At 32.3% G+C, this 17515-nt stretch overlaps 1 protein-coding gene and 1 long non-coding RNA gene across 4 annotated transcripts in view; both read right to left on the bottom strand.

Moving 5' to 3' along the window:
* The window catches only part of LOC126881980 (uncharacterized), a 68287-nt gene that overhangs the window by 22498 nt on the left and 28274 nt on the right, over positions 1-17515 (bottom strand). Inside the window, exon 1 of one of the 3 annotated variants that reach the window (XM_050646745.1) lies at positions 15024-15326. The exons of the other annotated variants lie outside the window; for them this stretch is intronic. Coding sequence (XP_050502702.1) covers positions 15024-15049 — 26 coding nt within the window. The 5' untranslated portion in view covers positions 15050-15326. Of the gene's footprint in view, positions 1-15023; positions 15327-17515 lie in introns of those variants that run through there. 3 annotated transcript variants of the gene reach the window in all.
* Positions 9552-11020, bottom strand: LOC126881997 (uncharacterized). Its single transcript, XR_007697076.1, has 2 exons — positions 9762-11020; positions 9552-9703 (listed from the first exon to the last, which is right to left on the bottom strand). It is a non-coding gene; the product is annotated as an uncharacterized LOC126881997 (long non-coding RNA).

The following is a 17515-nucleotide window of genomic DNA, read 5'->3' as shown; positions in this document are numbered from 1 at the left end:
ACCTATAACATACTGCTAAAAATTAAAAATTACTTTTAATCTCTTCTAAATTTATGCGATATTTCTTGCGATTAGTGATTAGTGTATATTATGCAGCTTTTATGTCGTCGCTAGAGGAACATATTAAAATATATTAGGTACCTACTATACTCTATACTAAAATCACAATAAAGATGCACACCAAATAAACAAACTAAGACACGTTGAATATTACGAGGAGCACTTACGAATAATGATTTACAATGTATAAGTATAAACTTTGTAAATAATAATGATTTGGGAGTTCTTCTCGTAACACAAAACGTGTCTTGATTTGTTTATCTCTAGTGCATCTTTATTGTGATTTTAGTATAGTGACTGCAAATTTACCAAACGTAATGAAGTAATAGGGGAGGACTCCTTTACCATAACAATGTAATGTTAATATGGAAGGCTTCAATTTACGAGCAACACTTTAACAAAGAAACTATTGAGTAAATACCTATTGCGGTATTTTTGTTCAATTATCAAATTCATGGAAAGCAAACCGATAGGAAAAAGGCAACTGATTCGATCTTGGTACTTGACCTCTATTGTACATTACCCTCTGTCATACTCGTAACCTTTCACGTACGACGTAAAACGGTATTAATTTTGTTTATGTAGAAATTTCGCAATGTATTAATTAACCAGTAGATTCTAGAGTGGTCTCATTGCAATGTTGACCTTAACACTGGACTGGATAATCAATAAAAATATGATATTATAAATACGTTTGAATAATTATGTCAGAAGAGGTATTTAATTAATTTATATTTAAACGAGATAATTAAAGTAAATTGAAAATGCTATCAATGTAGATTGTTTTTTACAATTTTAAATAAGAAAAGTTTTTATTTAAAGAAGAAGCAATTGACCATTCCAAATCACGTGATATAATATGGCCGGCAGTGGGCAAAAATTTAATAATATAGGGTTTACACAAGGTTCATAAATAGACAGGTTGCATGGTAACTTTCCACCAATCAGCGTCGAGAATCTAATGGCGGGAGTGACGTCACCCAGAATGCTGCATTCAAATTCATTCACTTCACTCATTGAAATGAACTCGGAAAGTAGGAATGTATTGAAAATGTGTATATTTAAAAAAAATACGTTTGGATTTTTAAATGATTATTTATTTCATATATTCTTTAAAAAATGTGGTAGATACCTGTAGAGTTACAAAAATCATAGCATTACTATATAATCAAAGCAGGAGATTCTTTCTTGTGTATATATGGGACTAAATCATTCAAATATCCTAGGTATATTAATAATGGGTTGAATACAATTTATATACTTTTTTTAAATGATTTTGAGTAGGTATATAATAATTTTGAATTGGGGATAATGCATGTAATGTGTTTATTATAAATTCCTCCTAACATGTAAACCATGGTGAAAAAGAGATTCAAATAAAGATTTATGTATCAAAATTAGTAGTTTTTCCCTTAAGCTTAACATAAGAGCATCTGATTACGTTAGGTACTGGATTATAATATCTAAAACTAGTAAAACATTATGATTCTATTCAATAGGTACCTGTGAAGTTTTACATTAACGGTAAATTATAAAAAAATACAATTTCAGTGCAATAAAGGGAATTTTCCCCATTTTATATATTCATTTAGTTTACATCAGTTTTTGTAAAGAATATCCTGTTTGGTTTTGTTTTTTATTGTTAATTGTGCACCGAAATTGTGATAGCAAATAAATATAAACTAGTTTATCGCCTACAGAACTGAATTATCCCATAGTAGTTATTGACACAAACTGGTAACTAATATGGGATAATTCAGTTCTGTAGGCGATAAACCACTTCATATTTAATTTGTTATCACAATTTCGCAGATTTCCCTACACAATTAACATAAAAAAAACAACCAAACAGGATTTTCTTTACAAATTAATGTCGATGTAAGGTTAGATTTTGCCCACACCCGGCCATGTTTGACGTTTCATTGGAATGCCTAATTGATTCAAGTACTTATAACTTAAAAAATCGATAAAACTGATTACTTCATTCATAGGAGATTCTGACCAATAGAAAGCTACAGAAATAAAAATTAAAGTGAAAATTCCACACCTGTAATTTTGAACCAATCAAAATACGTTATTTTGACAGATCACCATGGCAACGGAGGTATTTTATCGGAAATTTTTTGCTCGTGGGGTACCCAACAGCGAATTATAGTGGAAATTTTTTGACGTTTACAATAACAGAACATTTTTGACAGACTGGTTTTTATTTGTTTACATAATTTAAAATAAAACGCCAAAAAATAATTTTCTATCACTTGTAGTTACTCAAAACTTATGTAAAATTGAAGAATATACTATTTTCTATCTTGAAATGGTATTCCCATGCAACTACAATGAGCAGAAATTACGAATTTGAAAGCCTAAATAATTGCTGACAAAGCTATGGCGCGCTATTAATCTGTTCATGCAGCTTTGGATTTTCAAATGCAAATTTGGTGTGGAATTTTCTTACCGAATACCACGCGAAGTCAAATTAATATCCGGAACTTTTTTTTTGATCATGAATATTTTTAGAAAATTTCCCTCGTCTGCGACTCGGGAAATTTTCAAAATATTCATGATCCCAAAAAAATTTCCGGAAATAATTTGACTTCTAGTGGTATTACTAGTGATAATTTTTTTTTGATAACATCCGGTCGTCAAGTATGTTACGTAAGATGCCGTTCGTTGCTACGAAAAAATGATTGATGACTTTCAACCGTCAAATATGTATAACAACTGTGTGTTTAATTGTACTAATTTGTACTCACATAAATAAATGACAATAAAATTTTGATTTTGAACAGTTTTATTTATGAAATAATCGCAGCAAATTGCACTCGAACTCTAAAATTATTATCGAATTTTTGCCCTCGTGACACTTTGACATAATTTCACTCCCCCTCCCACCCTAATTAAAACTGTCAATATGTCACTCGGGAAAAATTCGATATAGTCTAAGAGCTAGTGAAACCTCCGACTAACGGTCTTCCTGTAAGGTTAGAAATTTGTATAGTGATAATTCATAGCACACCAAGGCTAAAAACCATGACCTGGCAGGCATCAGCCCTGCACGTGTATCTACCAGGTGAATCGAAAAGTGCATAGTTTAGGGGGAAAATAAACTTTCTCCTGTAAAGTTTAAATTTAAGTATGTGTTTAAGTAAGTCATTTAGAAGAAATGTGTACAATGGCAGGCGATTCTGAATAGCACAAGACCTTGACAGGCGTGGGAAAAATTAAGGATTTTTCCTAAAATTATTTTTTTTGGCATCGAACAAAGTTTTTTTAGGTTTTTTGAATCATTCCAAACAGAAAAGGTCTTTAGTGATTTTTCTCTGAGGTTAATAGTTTTTGTTATACTATACAGGGTGTCCAGAAACTCTACCGACAAACGAAGACAGGAGATTCCTCAGATAATTTTAAGACAATTTAACCCAATTCACCTAGTCTGAAAATGCTTCCTAAGGGAGCTAGAGCTCTTTGAAGATGGCGCCATGTAATTAGTTTTTCTTAAATACCTCCAGAACGCTTCTATTTAGAAAAACGAAAATTTGTTTACATATTTACTTTTCAGAAATGAATCGATTCCATCCATTGCGAATTTCTAGTACGGGTCATAGGCGTCCGTTTTGGGTAGGGCAACGGTTATTTTATCGCATAACTTTTTTGTCTTCAACTTCTAAGCGTTTTTCATACTGGATTATTAATTTGTGAGGTATTCTAGTACTAAAAGGTATTCTTACTTTAAGTCGGTAGGACACACAGTTTTCTAGAAAAATCAACTTGAATGTTTTTAGTTTTGGGAATTTGAAAAAAAAATTTAAAAAATTTAAAAAAAAAACGATGTATTTTACCAACTTAAAGCAAGAGTACCTTTTAGTACTCGAATATCTTATGATTATCTATAATCTGAATAATCTAGTGTCAAAAATACTTAAAAATTAAAGACAATAAAGGTATGCTATAAAATAACTGTTGACCTGTCCAAAACGGACGCCTATGACCGGTACTAGAAATTCGCCATTAATGAAATCGATTAATCTCTGGAATATAAATAAATGTACCAGTTTTCATCTTTCTAAATAGTTTTTTTTTAATCTTTTTTTTTGAAATTCAAAGAACGAAAAATTTTCAAATCGATTTTTCTAGAAAACGGTGTATCCTATCGACTTAAAGTAAGAGTATCTTTTAGTAATAGAATACCTCACAATTTAATAATTCAGAGTCAAAAATGCTTAAAAACTAAAGACAAAAAAGTTAGGCGATAAAATAACAGTTACCCTACCCAAAACGGACGCCTATGACGGGTACTAGAAATTCGCAATGGATGGAATCGATTTACTTCTGGAAAGTAAATAAGCATACCGATTTTCGTTTTTCTAAATAGAAGCGTTCTGGAGGTATTTAAGAAAAACTAATTACATGACGCCATTTTCAAAGAGGTCTAGCTCCCTTAGGAAGCATTTTCGGACTAGGTGAATTGGATTAAATTGTCTTAAAATTATCTGAGGAATCTCCTGCCTTCGTTTGTCGGTAGAGTTTTTGGACACCCTGTAAAAGCAATTAAAAATTTTGAAAATTGCGAAATCGGCAATTTTTAACCCTAAATCGGACATTTAACTAAAAATTTCAATGTTGCCAAGGTAGGTAGATATTCTTTGAACATTGATTGATGAAATCCCGAAGAGTTTTTTGCAATACAATATTGAAAACCCCTTTGTTTTTAATTGCTAATCAAGCGGGCGCGACACTGTATAAGTGAGGCCGTTTGAGTTTGCATAAATTCATTATCTCGAGAAAGGGCAAATTTGAAGAGAAATTCTCAGACAGGTCGATTTTTATTCTCAAATTAGGACTTTTTGGCATATATATAATACTAGTGACGTCATCCATCTGGGCGTGATGACGTAATAGATTATATTTTAAATGAGAGTAGGGGTTGTGTGACAGCTCATTTGAAAGGCTATTTAATTCTCTATTCAGTAATATAAATATTAAGATAATTATTTATACAGGGTGCACAAAAGTTTTTTTTTTAATATTAATTTAGACAAAAATAAGAAAAAATTTTTCTACACCCTATATAAATAATTAAGTTAATGTTTATATTACGGAATAGAGAATTAAATAGCCTTTCAAATGAGCTATCTCGCAACCCCTACTCTTATTTAAAAAAATCATCGATTACGTCATCACGCCCAGATGGATGACGTCACTAGTACGACATATATGCCAAAAAGTCCTAATTTAAAAATAAAAATCGACCTGTCTGAGGATTTCTATTCAAATTTGCCCATTCTCGAGATACTGAATTTATGCCAACTCAAATGTCCTCACTTATACTACAGTGTCGCGCCCGCTTGATTAGCAATTAAAATACAAAGGGGTTTTGGATATTGTATTGCAAAAAACTCTTCGGGATTTCATCAATCAATGTTTAAATAATATCTATCACCTTGGCAGTATTGAAATTTTTAGTTAAATGTCCGATTTAGGGTTAAAAATGGCTGATTTAGCAATTTTCAAAATTTTTAATCGCTTATACCAGGTGTCCACTTATATTTTCCTCCATTTTAACTGCCTATAACTTCTAAACGGTTCAAGATAGAAATATGCGGATTTCGCTGAAATGTTTTATTTCAGTAAAAGTTTTGTCTGGATTAATTGAATTTTTTATATCGCTTTCAAATACGAAAAGAATAATGGCGGATTTTTGAAAAAAACCTAAATTTTTTTTAATTGAACACCCAGTATATTTTTTTGTAAATTGAAAGAAAGGTCATTCGCCTATCCAGCAATATAAAGTTTTTTAAAATCGGTTGTCGAATCCCTGAGTAATTAGTTTTTAAAATGAGAGGTGCAACGTGGATATCACATACCTAAATAACATTATAAGCAAATTGGACCGCGTTATGTAATAGCGGATTAAGTGCCAAAATGTAGTTTTGAGATAAATCGGTTTAAAGATTTTAAATTTGTTTTTGGTACTATTTCTAAAATATAGTACTGACATGTTTCATATTTAATATATTAATGCAAATGTAAATAGACTTTTACATGTATTTAAAATTTTTTTAAAATAATTTATATTTTAAAAGCTATTCGATCAAATGTCGCTTAATTCGTTAATGATTTTTTAAGATATGCATGAGTTAAGATCCGAATACCGGATTAAGAGACATATTTGGCGCTTAATCTGATGTTTCCTGACAATGGATGTCTTTATAATTCTTACGATGTCAGTTGGACAATTATAAAAACAAAATTTGACACCAAGTGTCGGCTTCTTCTGTAAAACATAGGCGGCGCAATAGAAATTAATAAATTTTTATTTTTAAATTATTATTAAGGTCTAATATTTCTTTTTTTTTTTTTATTTAGAAATAACCGCATTAACCACGAAGGTCATCAGCGGGGTAACGAGAATACAATTAATAAGTTTACAAAAGTATGAGATTGTGTACAATTAAATCTTACTTGCTAGGTTACATTTATTAAGGAATTGAAAAAGAGGTTTACAGTCGGTTTGCAGGTTAAGAATGTCTTTCATATTGTTTGAATAACCAGATATAGATTGTTTGTAAGCGGCAAATTCATCACATTCTGTTAGCACATGTTTTACTGAAACTGGTATATTACACCTTCTGCATTTTGGTGCTTCGGTATGGGTAATGAGATGCTCATGAGTAAATTTACAGTGTCCTAACCGAAGACGAGATAAGATGACTTGGTTCGATCTGTTAGTTGTATGTGGATTCCATGGACCAGTATCTTCTTTAACGTCTCTTAACTTGCTCGTGGATGTTTTCCATTTTTCACTCCATAAATTGAGAGTCATTGATTTTAGTAATTGTTTTGTATCTGCGGCTGGAATTGATTGTTCTGCCAATGTTGGTAATTGCGCAGCTGTGTAAGCCCAACGATCAGCGTTTTCATTTCCCTCGATTCCAGAATGAGAGGGAACCCATAGAAAAACTATTTTTGAGTCTGTTTGATGCAGACTGTGTAATATTTCTTTGATTAATATGACTATAGGATTTTTCGTGAAGGTTTGTTGTATGAGTCTCAGTGAATTGAGTGAGTCAGATATTATTAAGGAGTGTTTGGTTTGTGCATTGGAAATGTGCTTCAACGCTTGTAATATGGCATAAAGTTCACCATTTAAGATGCTGTAGGAGCTGGGAAGCTTAAATAAATATTTGGTTTCATTGTTTATGTATACTGCTGCTCCTACACCTTGGGAAGACTTAGACGAATCAGTGAATAAGTGGGTATAATTTTTATATTTTGCGACTATTTGTTTATAATTTTGATATATAAGACGTGGATTGGTATCGTATTTATTATATTGCGTCAATTGGGTGTTTACATGTGGGGTTCTGATAATCCATGGAGGAATGCTGTGTTCATTCATTAACCACGTTCTGGGGAAATTTTGGAGATTTAACGTTGATATATACCGGTGAATTCTAACATAAAAGGGTGGTGGAGAGGTGCTATGTTGAAAAGTTGATTTGAAACGATTACAGAACGTGTTTTTGTGAGCAGGAATTGATGGTATTGATGCTATTCTGGAGGCATAGGATAAACTAAGAATTTGTCGTCTGAAAGATAGAGCTGGTTCGCCCAGTTCGCAGTATAGGCTTTCTACAGGCGTTGTCCTGTAAGCCCCTAGAATTATTCTTATTGCGGTGTTGTGTATAGTATCTAAGCATTTTAATATTGAAGGGCGAGCAGATGTGTATGCAATACATCCATAATCAATTTTCGATCGAATAAGGCTTCTGTATATTTTTAGCAGCATAAGACCATCAGATCCCCAAGACTTGTTTGCTAAGCATCTTAATAAATTTAAGCCCTTTTGACAAGAAAGAGTTAGTGTTTTAATATGATTTTTCCACGACAGACGTTCGTCGAATATCATGCCCAGAAAATTTATGTGTGGAGTATAGCTTAGTTTCTGGTTGTATAGGAATATTGATGGTCGATGCTGCTCTGGTATGTTTCTTTTTGAGAATAATATGCAATTTGTTTTGTTTGGGGAGAAATTGTACCCAGACATTAAAGACCAACGTTCGAAGGATGTTATGCATTGCTGAAGGCTTTGAGCCATGGTGCTAAGACATCTTCCCTTGATAAACACGATCATGTCATCTGCGTAAAGTCTGGCTACAACTGGTTTCTTTAAATCTTTTAAGACATCATTCATAGCAATTAAAAATAAAGTTGGGCTGAGAATTGATCCTTGTGGTATGCCGTTTAATTGTTTCTTGGTTGATGATATTGTTCCAGAAATTCGGACTTGGAATTCTCTTTGAGATAAAAAATTGCGTATGAAATTTATTATATTGCCTTTCAATCCCCAGTGATGTAGTTTATTTAGGATGATTTTATGGCATGTAGAATCAAAGGCTTTACTAATGTCAAAATAAATTGCTAGACATTTATCTTTAGTAGCAAATGCTTCGTAAATATGACTTTCTAGGTCAATAATGTTATCAAGTGTGCTTCTAGATGGTCGAAATCCGGATTGTTCGGGAATTAATAATTTGTGAGTTTCCAAAAACCATATTAGTCTCTTGTTGATTATTTTTTCTAGCAATTTACTCATGGAGCAGGTTAGGGAGATTGGCCTGTAAGATTCAGGCAAGAGTGAAGATTTGTTAGATTTAAGTATGGGGATGATTGTTGCTTTCTTCCAGATTAAGGGGAAGTCACTATTATTCCACATGTGATTAAAGATATTAAGCAGGATTTGTTTCGCTGTTTCTGGGAGATTTTTTAGAAAAACTGGAGGGATGTCATCGGGACCAAAAGAACTGTCTTTTAGTGATGAGAGAGATTCCTCCATTTCTTCTTTTGTCAGTGGCTTGTTTAGAGAATTAAGGTTTTCCAGCTCTTTGAATTCCGTAGGGAGGGCAATGTTATCATTAGTTATATTTCTGTTTATGGAAAGCTTATGATAAAAGTCTGCGAATGCTTCACCTATTTCTTTTGTTTGGTTTATTCGTTTGCCGTCATAATCTAATGCTTTAATGACATGGTAAGTTTTGTTTCCATAAATACCTTGTATCTTCCTCCATGCCGATGATATTGTAGTGTTTCTGTTTATGCTTCCTACGAACTTCTTCCATGACTCTTTTTTACTTTTGTTGGTAATATATCTTGCTTTTGCCCTATGTTTTTTGTATTCAATTATACTTGTTGCGGTTTTCTCCCTCCTACATCTATTTAGAGCAGATTTGCTGTTTTGTATTGCTTCGGCACATTCGTCATTCCACCAAGGCACAGGTTTAAATTTCTTGATATGTTTTGTTTTTCCTATTGAAAATTCAGCGGCTTTTATGATTATTTCGTTAAGTTGAGTTACTGCTGTATTTGCGTCCTTCCACTCATTAATTTTGTATATGTTATTCTCAATGGTTTTTGAGAAAGAGCTCCAGTCGGCTTTCTTTATTTTCCATTTCTGATGGATACTATCTCCGTTTGATATTTTGTCTTTTATAATTGAATAGAAAAAGACTGTTTGACTTGTACACACTTCTATATAAATCTAAACGGGAACTGGTGTATGTTTTCAAAAGACTGATAGTGTGTAAATTAATTTATTAAATCAGCTAAGTACTTTCAGCATATTAATGCCATCATCAGAGCTATCCTATAAAAAGACTAAGTTGAAAAATCTTATTCATAAAAAATTATAAAGTGAAACTTACGTCTTATAGGTGTAAAAACCTCAAAAGAAGAGAAAACTTCGAACAAACACATTCTATATTTTAAAAATTAACCCAGGGATATAACCACTGGTTAGGGTAAAAAACCCTTAAATGTTAAAAATCACATTTAATGTGTTTTTTTTACAAAATGGCCACCATTCGTACAAAGAACAGCTGTTACTGACAATATTCAAAACGACAGCCTGCTGACGGAAACAATAGTTCCTAGCGACATCTGTGTTATTAAAATTATTTAAAATTTTTGAAAATGACTAAGTTGTCATATGTAGTTAACTAATTGGTATGACGTTAAAGTTAATATGAAAAACTAAAGTTAAATTTAAATGACAATTGTTAAGTTTAAATTAAAGTTAAATGTGAAAATAATCAAATTATCAAAGTATTATTAATTATTAAAAAAACCAAACAACCAGTCAGTTCTGACCAAATATAGAAGTGAGATAGATGAAAACCAAGGAGAAGCACCGTTGGACAAGCTCAGAGTTCCAAAACTGTTTGAAAACAATATTATTATTAAAAAATCCAAATCGAAAATATTTAATTTAATTGTAATCAATGAAAGAAAATTCAAATATGTTATAAAGTAATGTTCAAAAAACTAGAGCAATTGTTGGGCATGCTGAATATAACAGTATTAAAGAAACTTCTTAAAGATTGGATCAAATTTACAATTTAATTGAACCTGGGTGTTAACACAATTTTGAGGATTTCTTTTTAATTCCCTGCTAATTTCTAAGTCTTCTAATAAATTCATTTTTGTATAGTTGTTAATGGGTATACTATGTAGAATCCTACTATCTCTTTGGGGACTGAAGTTATGTTTAGAAGCATGTAAGTGATTGCCAAAACTAGATTTGTCAATCTTAGACAAATGTTCTTTGATGCGTGTTTCCAAAGGTCGCATAGTTCTCCCCACATAGGTAACAGGGCAGTCTCCACAGGACAATTTGTATATACCACTTTTTGATGTTTTTCCAATTTTATCTTTGGTGTGAGAAAAAATAGATTTGATATTTTCCTTACATTTGAATGATAGTTTAAGGTTGGGGATGTTATTTAGGATTTTGGCTATATTATCTGAAGGATAACCTATGTATGATATTGATCTATACATAACTGCTGTAGTGGAATTATTAAGAACAGGATTGTAAGCTAGGGATCTATTCCTTTTACTCCTTAATTTGTTGAGGATGTTATCAACTAAAGTAGGGGAGTAACCATTACTATATGCAAGTTGTTTGATATTAATTTGATAATATCAAACAACTTGCATATAGTAATGGTTACTCCCCTACTTTAGTTGATAACATCCTCAACAAATTAAGGAGTAAAAGGAATAGATCCCTAGCTTACAATCCTGTTCTTAATAATTCCACTACAGCAGTTATGTATAGATCAATATCATACATAGGTTATCCTTCAGATAATATAGCCAAAATCCTAAATAACATCCCCAACCTTAAACTATCATTCAAATGTAAGGAAAATATCAAATCTATTTTTTCTCACACCAAAGATAAAATTGGAAAAACATCAAAAAGTGGTATATACAAATTGTCCTGTGGAGACTGCCCTGTTACCTATGTGGGGAGAACTATGCGACCTTTGGAAACACGCATCAAAGAACATTTGTCTAAGATTGACAAATCTAGTTTTGGCAATCACTTACATGCTTCTAAACATAACTTCAGTCCCCAAAGAGATAGTAGGATTCTACATAGTATACCCATTAACAACTATACAAAAATGAATTTATTAGAAGACTTAGAAATTAGCAGGGAATTAAAAAGAAATCCTCAAAATTGTGTTAACACCCAGGTTCAATTAAATTGTAAATTTGATCCAATCTTTAAGAAGTTTCTTTAATACTGTTATATTCAGCATGCCCAACAATTGCTCTAGTTTTTTGAACATTACTTTATAACATATTTGAATTTTCTTTCATTGATTACAATTAAATTAAATATTTTCGATTTGGCTTTTTTAATAATAATATTGTTTTCAAACAGTTTTGGAACTCTGAGCTTGTCCAACGGTGCTTCTCCTTGGTTTTCATCTATCTCACTTCTATATTTGGTCAGAACTGACTGGTTGTTTGGTTTTTTTAATAATTAATAATACTTTGATAATTTGATTATTTTCACATTTAACTTTAATTTAAACTTAACAATTGTCATTTAAATTTAACTTTAGTTTTTCATATTAACTTTAACGTCATACCAATTAGTTAACTACATATGACAACTTAGTCATTTTCAAAAATTTTAAATAATTTTAATAACACAGATGTCGCTAGGAACTATTGTTTCCGTCAGCAGGCTGTCGTTTTGAATATTGTCAGTAACAGCTGTTCTTTGTACGAATGGTGGCCATTTTGTAAAAAAAACACATTAAATGTGATTTTTAACATTTAAGGGTTTTTTACCCTAACCAGTGGTTATATCCCTGGGTTAATTTTTAAAATATAGAATGTGTTTGTTCGAAGTTTTCTCTTCTTTTGAGGTTTTTACACCTATAAGACGTAAGTTTCACTTTATAATTTTTTATGAATAAGATTTTTCAACTTAGTCTTTTTATAGGATAGCTCTGATGATGGCATTAATATGCTGAAAGTACTTAGCTGATTTAATAAATTAATTTACACACTATCAGTCTTTTGAAAACATACACCAGTTCCCGTTTAGATTTTTATAATTGAATTCGTTAATTTTATAGGAAAGTGGTCACTGCCTAGTAAGTCATCCATAACTCTCCATTCAAGGTAAGGACTAATAGTTGGGCTACATAATGAAAGATCGATGCAAGAAGAATTGCCAGTAGCTATATTGAATCTAGTATTGCTGCCATCATTCAGTAAACTTATGTTCATGGTGTTGAATATGTTTGATAGAATTCGTCCCCTTCTGTCTGTTTTTTGAGAACCCCAGGAGTAATTGTGGGCATTAAAATCTCCTAGAAAAATGAAAGGAGTTGGAAGTTGATTAACTAGAGACTCCAGTTCATCCTCAATTAAATAATGGTCAGGAGGAATGTATATGTTGCAGATGGTGTAATTTAGTTGTGCTTTAATTTTTACGGCTATCGCTTCTAGGTTTGTATTTATTCTAATTTGTGTTGCTTGTAGATTCTTTGAGACGTAAATGGCTACGCCGCCACTCGCAACTTGTACATTTCGGTTTTTAACGAATTCATTGTATCCCCTCATTTTGTGGACATTTTCGTCTCTTAAGTGAGTTTCTTGTAGACACAATATGTCCAGAGAATGGAGGGCTATGATATGCTGTAGCATATTTAAACGGGTATAGTACCCATTTAAGTTCCACTGGAGTAATGACTCGAATGTATTTATTGGGTATCTTGAGATGTATTTGAGATATCAGATTGGGTATCACTTAAATCTTGGGATTGCTTTAGTAATTTCTTTTTTAGCCTTGTGACACGAGTTTTTAGTTTCTTAGTGTTTGCGTGAGGATGAAGTTCTTCTAACATATCTATTAGTTTTGGAATATCTTCTGTGAAGTCTTCCGCAATGCTAAGAACATCCCTCGATCCGTATGTATTTTCTAGGAGCTGTTTAAGCTGATGGCTGTTGATTATGAAGTGAGGAGAATGAGAGTCGATATAGTTTATAATAGATTCAGTAAGTTCTATTTCTTGATCTGATGTATTAGATTTGGGTTTTTTGTTTTTCTGAACGACTGTTTAGGGAAGAGAGAAGGTAGAAATATTGGGTGGCATTTGTTCTTCCGGAGTGGCTGGGGTCATATCTTCAGCTGTTCGTTTTGTTGCGGATGAAGTTGTTGACTTAGTAGTTTTGTCCGAGGTTGGGATATTTTCAGATTGAGCAGTGTGATCTGGATTTGTTACCAGATTGGATGTGATCAAAGCAGTATTGGCGACTTTTGCACAATTTTCTACTACTGAGGAACTTTCGGGTAGAATATTATTTATTGAGTGGGAATTTAAGTCATTAGGAGATGTTTCATCCGGTTGAGATATTGACGAGATTGGAACATTATGTGTGGGTTGTGATGATTGTTGGGAATGTGGGTTAATATTGCCCGAAGGGCATTGGGATGCAACATGACCCGATAATTTGCAGGTGAAGCAGCGTTGACTGTCTAGGGCTAAAAAGATATGATATGATAGATTATCATGTGTTATTTCTAAGAATTCGGGTATGGTAATATCTGGGGAAGGAGCGATATACACCTGTCTTCTGAAGCTGAGTATGTGTTGGTATTCTGGATTTGATGCACCTATTCTAAGAAAGTTTATTGGAGAAACTAATTTTAATCCAATATTTTCCAGTAAGGTTACAAGAGTTTCGTGTGGGATCGTTGGGCTTACATTCGATAATACTAGTCTGTCTGCTGGTGAAATTAGACGTCTTGCTTTGATGACTTCATTATTGACAACAATTTGACCATGATTAGTTAAAAACTCATCAACCAGTGATTTATTGGTTAGATAAACACATATTCTGTTGTGTGAAATTCTGCTACAGAAAATGATGTTTATTGGTTTTACCAGAGGTCCCAATTGGAGAAGATAATCTTGAAGTTTTGCTCCCTGAATGGAGCCGAAGATAAGTGCCTGGTCTTTGTTAGGATACTTGTAGATATTTTTTGAGACAGTGCTTGCATAAGATGTGTTGGAGGTATTCATATTATTTAAATTATTATCTGGGTGAGTGTTGGTGGATGAAGATTGATTTGTAAATGTTGGTTGTGACATTTTATTTAAAATATTCAAATTTGCTAAGTTATTTTGTTAAATATAATTATTGTCCAAAACATTTTTCCCAGGCCGACCCTGCCTTTTGTTGTTAAAAATTCTTTATTTCGCTAGGCGAGTTTTTTACTAGCTAATTACTTTTCAGTCTTGTGTATCTGATATCTAACCTCAATCAGCCTAACAAAAATCGTCTGGATGCAGTTAATATTAAAAATTTACTCACAGTTGCTGTTCTTGGTATTTTATGTCACTGCACTAGTAAAACTTAACTATTAAAAGGCTTTTATTTAGCGGTAATTTGTTTAAATCGACCGTAAATTATAAAACGTGTGTTTACAAACAAGTCTCACAAACAAGTCCCTAATATTTCTTAAACAGTAAATATTCACATTTCTTTATGAAATTGCCATCAAATATGATTAAAAATACATAATACAAATGCAATTTAATGTGCAAAACTAAAGAAATGAGACTACAATTTGAATACAAAAATAAAATACTTACATGAAAACGACCAATTCGCCTTCCATATTGTAATACACTTAGAATTCTAATGTTCAACAATATGCTCATGCATAGGTAGTGGTTACATATTGTAGTTTCTATGACTCATAAGCAGTGGTACTTATTTTTATATTGACCATTAGCTCCGATGATGACAATTTTGTCGAAAGCGCTTAACAAAGGAAATAAAATACTACTTTTACACACTTTAATACATAATATATATCATACGAGTGATGTCATCCCTATTCGTGTGATGACGTAATCGATGATTTTTAAAATGAGAGTAGGGATCGTATGATAGCTCATTTTAAAGGTTACTGAATTTTGTATTCAGTAATGTAAATACTAATACAATTGTTTATATAGGGTGTCCAAATTTTTTTTTCAATTAAATTAATTGACTCTACTCGACAAAAAAATTGACTGAAAGAAAAATGTATGTAATTTATTTAATTCAAAATACAATTTTACTGTTGTCACAATAGACAAAAATGTTTATATAATAAATAAACATTGTTTTTCGCTAAAATTCAATGTTTAAACCAGCTCCCGCCAACCACCTACCTCTTGGAAGTCTGAACATTTAATTTAAGCGAAAAGCAATGCTTATTTGTCAAATAATTATTTTTTCTATTTTCTGACAGCATTAGAATGTATTTTGAATTAAATAAATTAAATACATCCTTCTTTTTTTGTCAATTTATTTAATTTAAAAAATATTTTTTGGATACTCTTTACAAATAAATATGTTAATATTTATATTACTAAATACAGAATTAAATAACCTCTCAAATGAGACATCACGCGACCCTAGTCTCATTAAAAAAAATCATCGACTACGTCATCACACCCATATGGATGACGCCCCTCGTATGATATATATATATATATATATATATATATATATATATATATATATATATATATATATATATAGATAAAATTAAAAATATATATATATATATATATATATATATATATATATATATATACATCCTACTATCAATTTGGCATCGATACATTATGCATTTACCATCGATTTGGCATCGTCTTGCAAAGTGGCATCTGTATATCGATGCCACTTTACACTACCTTAATAACTTTTTTTCTGCACTTGTTACCAGAAGTCTAATCAACTCGGTAGTTAGAGATTTGATTTCTTGATGTTACTTTAATATATCAGCTTTCTTTGTTTATCCCTTACTAAGTTATATAAGTTTATTCCATAAAATGTTTGAGTCCAAAATGATGGTACAGTGAAAATATTATATACATTTAGTTCAGTGTTTTACCGTTTTGTCGCTGCCGCTATATACATGAAAACGTATATCCCACTTTCATTATCAATCATTTTGGCATCAGAAATTTGGCATCACTGTTGAATATAATATTATCCACACCGAAAAATAGGCAATTTGAAAACGTATATATTATTTTCACCAACAAATCATTCTGGCATCATGTTGTTTTCACCCAATTTTGAAAAAATGTGAAAACTTTGTATTATCCACGTCCGTCTGTCCGTCCGTCTGTCTGTAATCACAACTCCTCCGTCAACATACCAGCTAGAATGACAAATGAGGTGTCAACTGAAAGCTGATAATCCAAGGATGGTACTAAAGGTGAGATATTTGACCTTGGCGGTCTGTTTGTCGGTCTGTCCGACCGCGAATATAATTCCTCCATCATTATACCAGGTAGAATGACAAATGAGGTAGAATGACAAATGAGGTGTCAAATGAAAGCTTATAATCCAAGGATGGTACTAAAGTTGACATATTTGACTTACGCGGTCTGTGCGTCGGCCCCTCCGACCGCGAATATAACTACCAGCTTGAATGATAAATGAGGTGTCAAATAAAAGATTATAATCCAAGGATGGTACTAAAGGTGAGATATTTGACCTATGCTGTCTTTCCGTCGGTCCGTACGACCGCGAATATAACTTCTCCGTCATTATACCAGATAGAATGACAAATGAGGTGTCAAATGAAAGCTGATAATCCAAGGATGGTACTAAAGGTGAGATATTTGACCTTGGCTGTCTGTCCGTCGGTCTGTCCGACCGCGAATATAACTCCTCGATCATTATACCAGGTAGAATGACAAATGAGGTGTCAAATGAAAGCTTATAATCCAAGGATGGTACTAAAGGTGAGATATTTGACCTAGGCTGTCTTTCCGTCGGTTCGTACGACCGCGAATATAACTCCTCCATCATTATACCAGCTTGAATGATAAATGAGGTGTCAGATGAAAGCTTATGATCCAAGGATGGTACTAAAGGTGAGATATTTGACCTAGGCTGTCTTTCCTTCGGTCCGTACGACCGCGAATATAACTTCTTTGTCATTATACCAGGTAGAATGACAAATGAGGTGTCAAATGAAAGCTGATAATCTAAGGATGGTACTAAAGGTGAGATATTTGACCTTGGCGGTCTGTCCGACCGCGAATATAACTCCTCCATCATTATACCAGCTTGAATG

This window comes from Diabrotica virgifera, chromosome 1, assembly GCF_917563875.1.
Source record: "Diabrotica virgifera virgifera chromosome 1, PGI_DIABVI_V3a".
Classification (NCBI taxonomy): domain Eukaryota; kingdom Metazoa; phylum Arthropoda; class Insecta; order Coleoptera; family Chrysomelidae; genus Diabrotica; species Diabrotica virgifera.
Note: the sequence above shows the minus strand (reverse complement) of the source record. Positions and strands in the feature narration are given on the sequence as shown.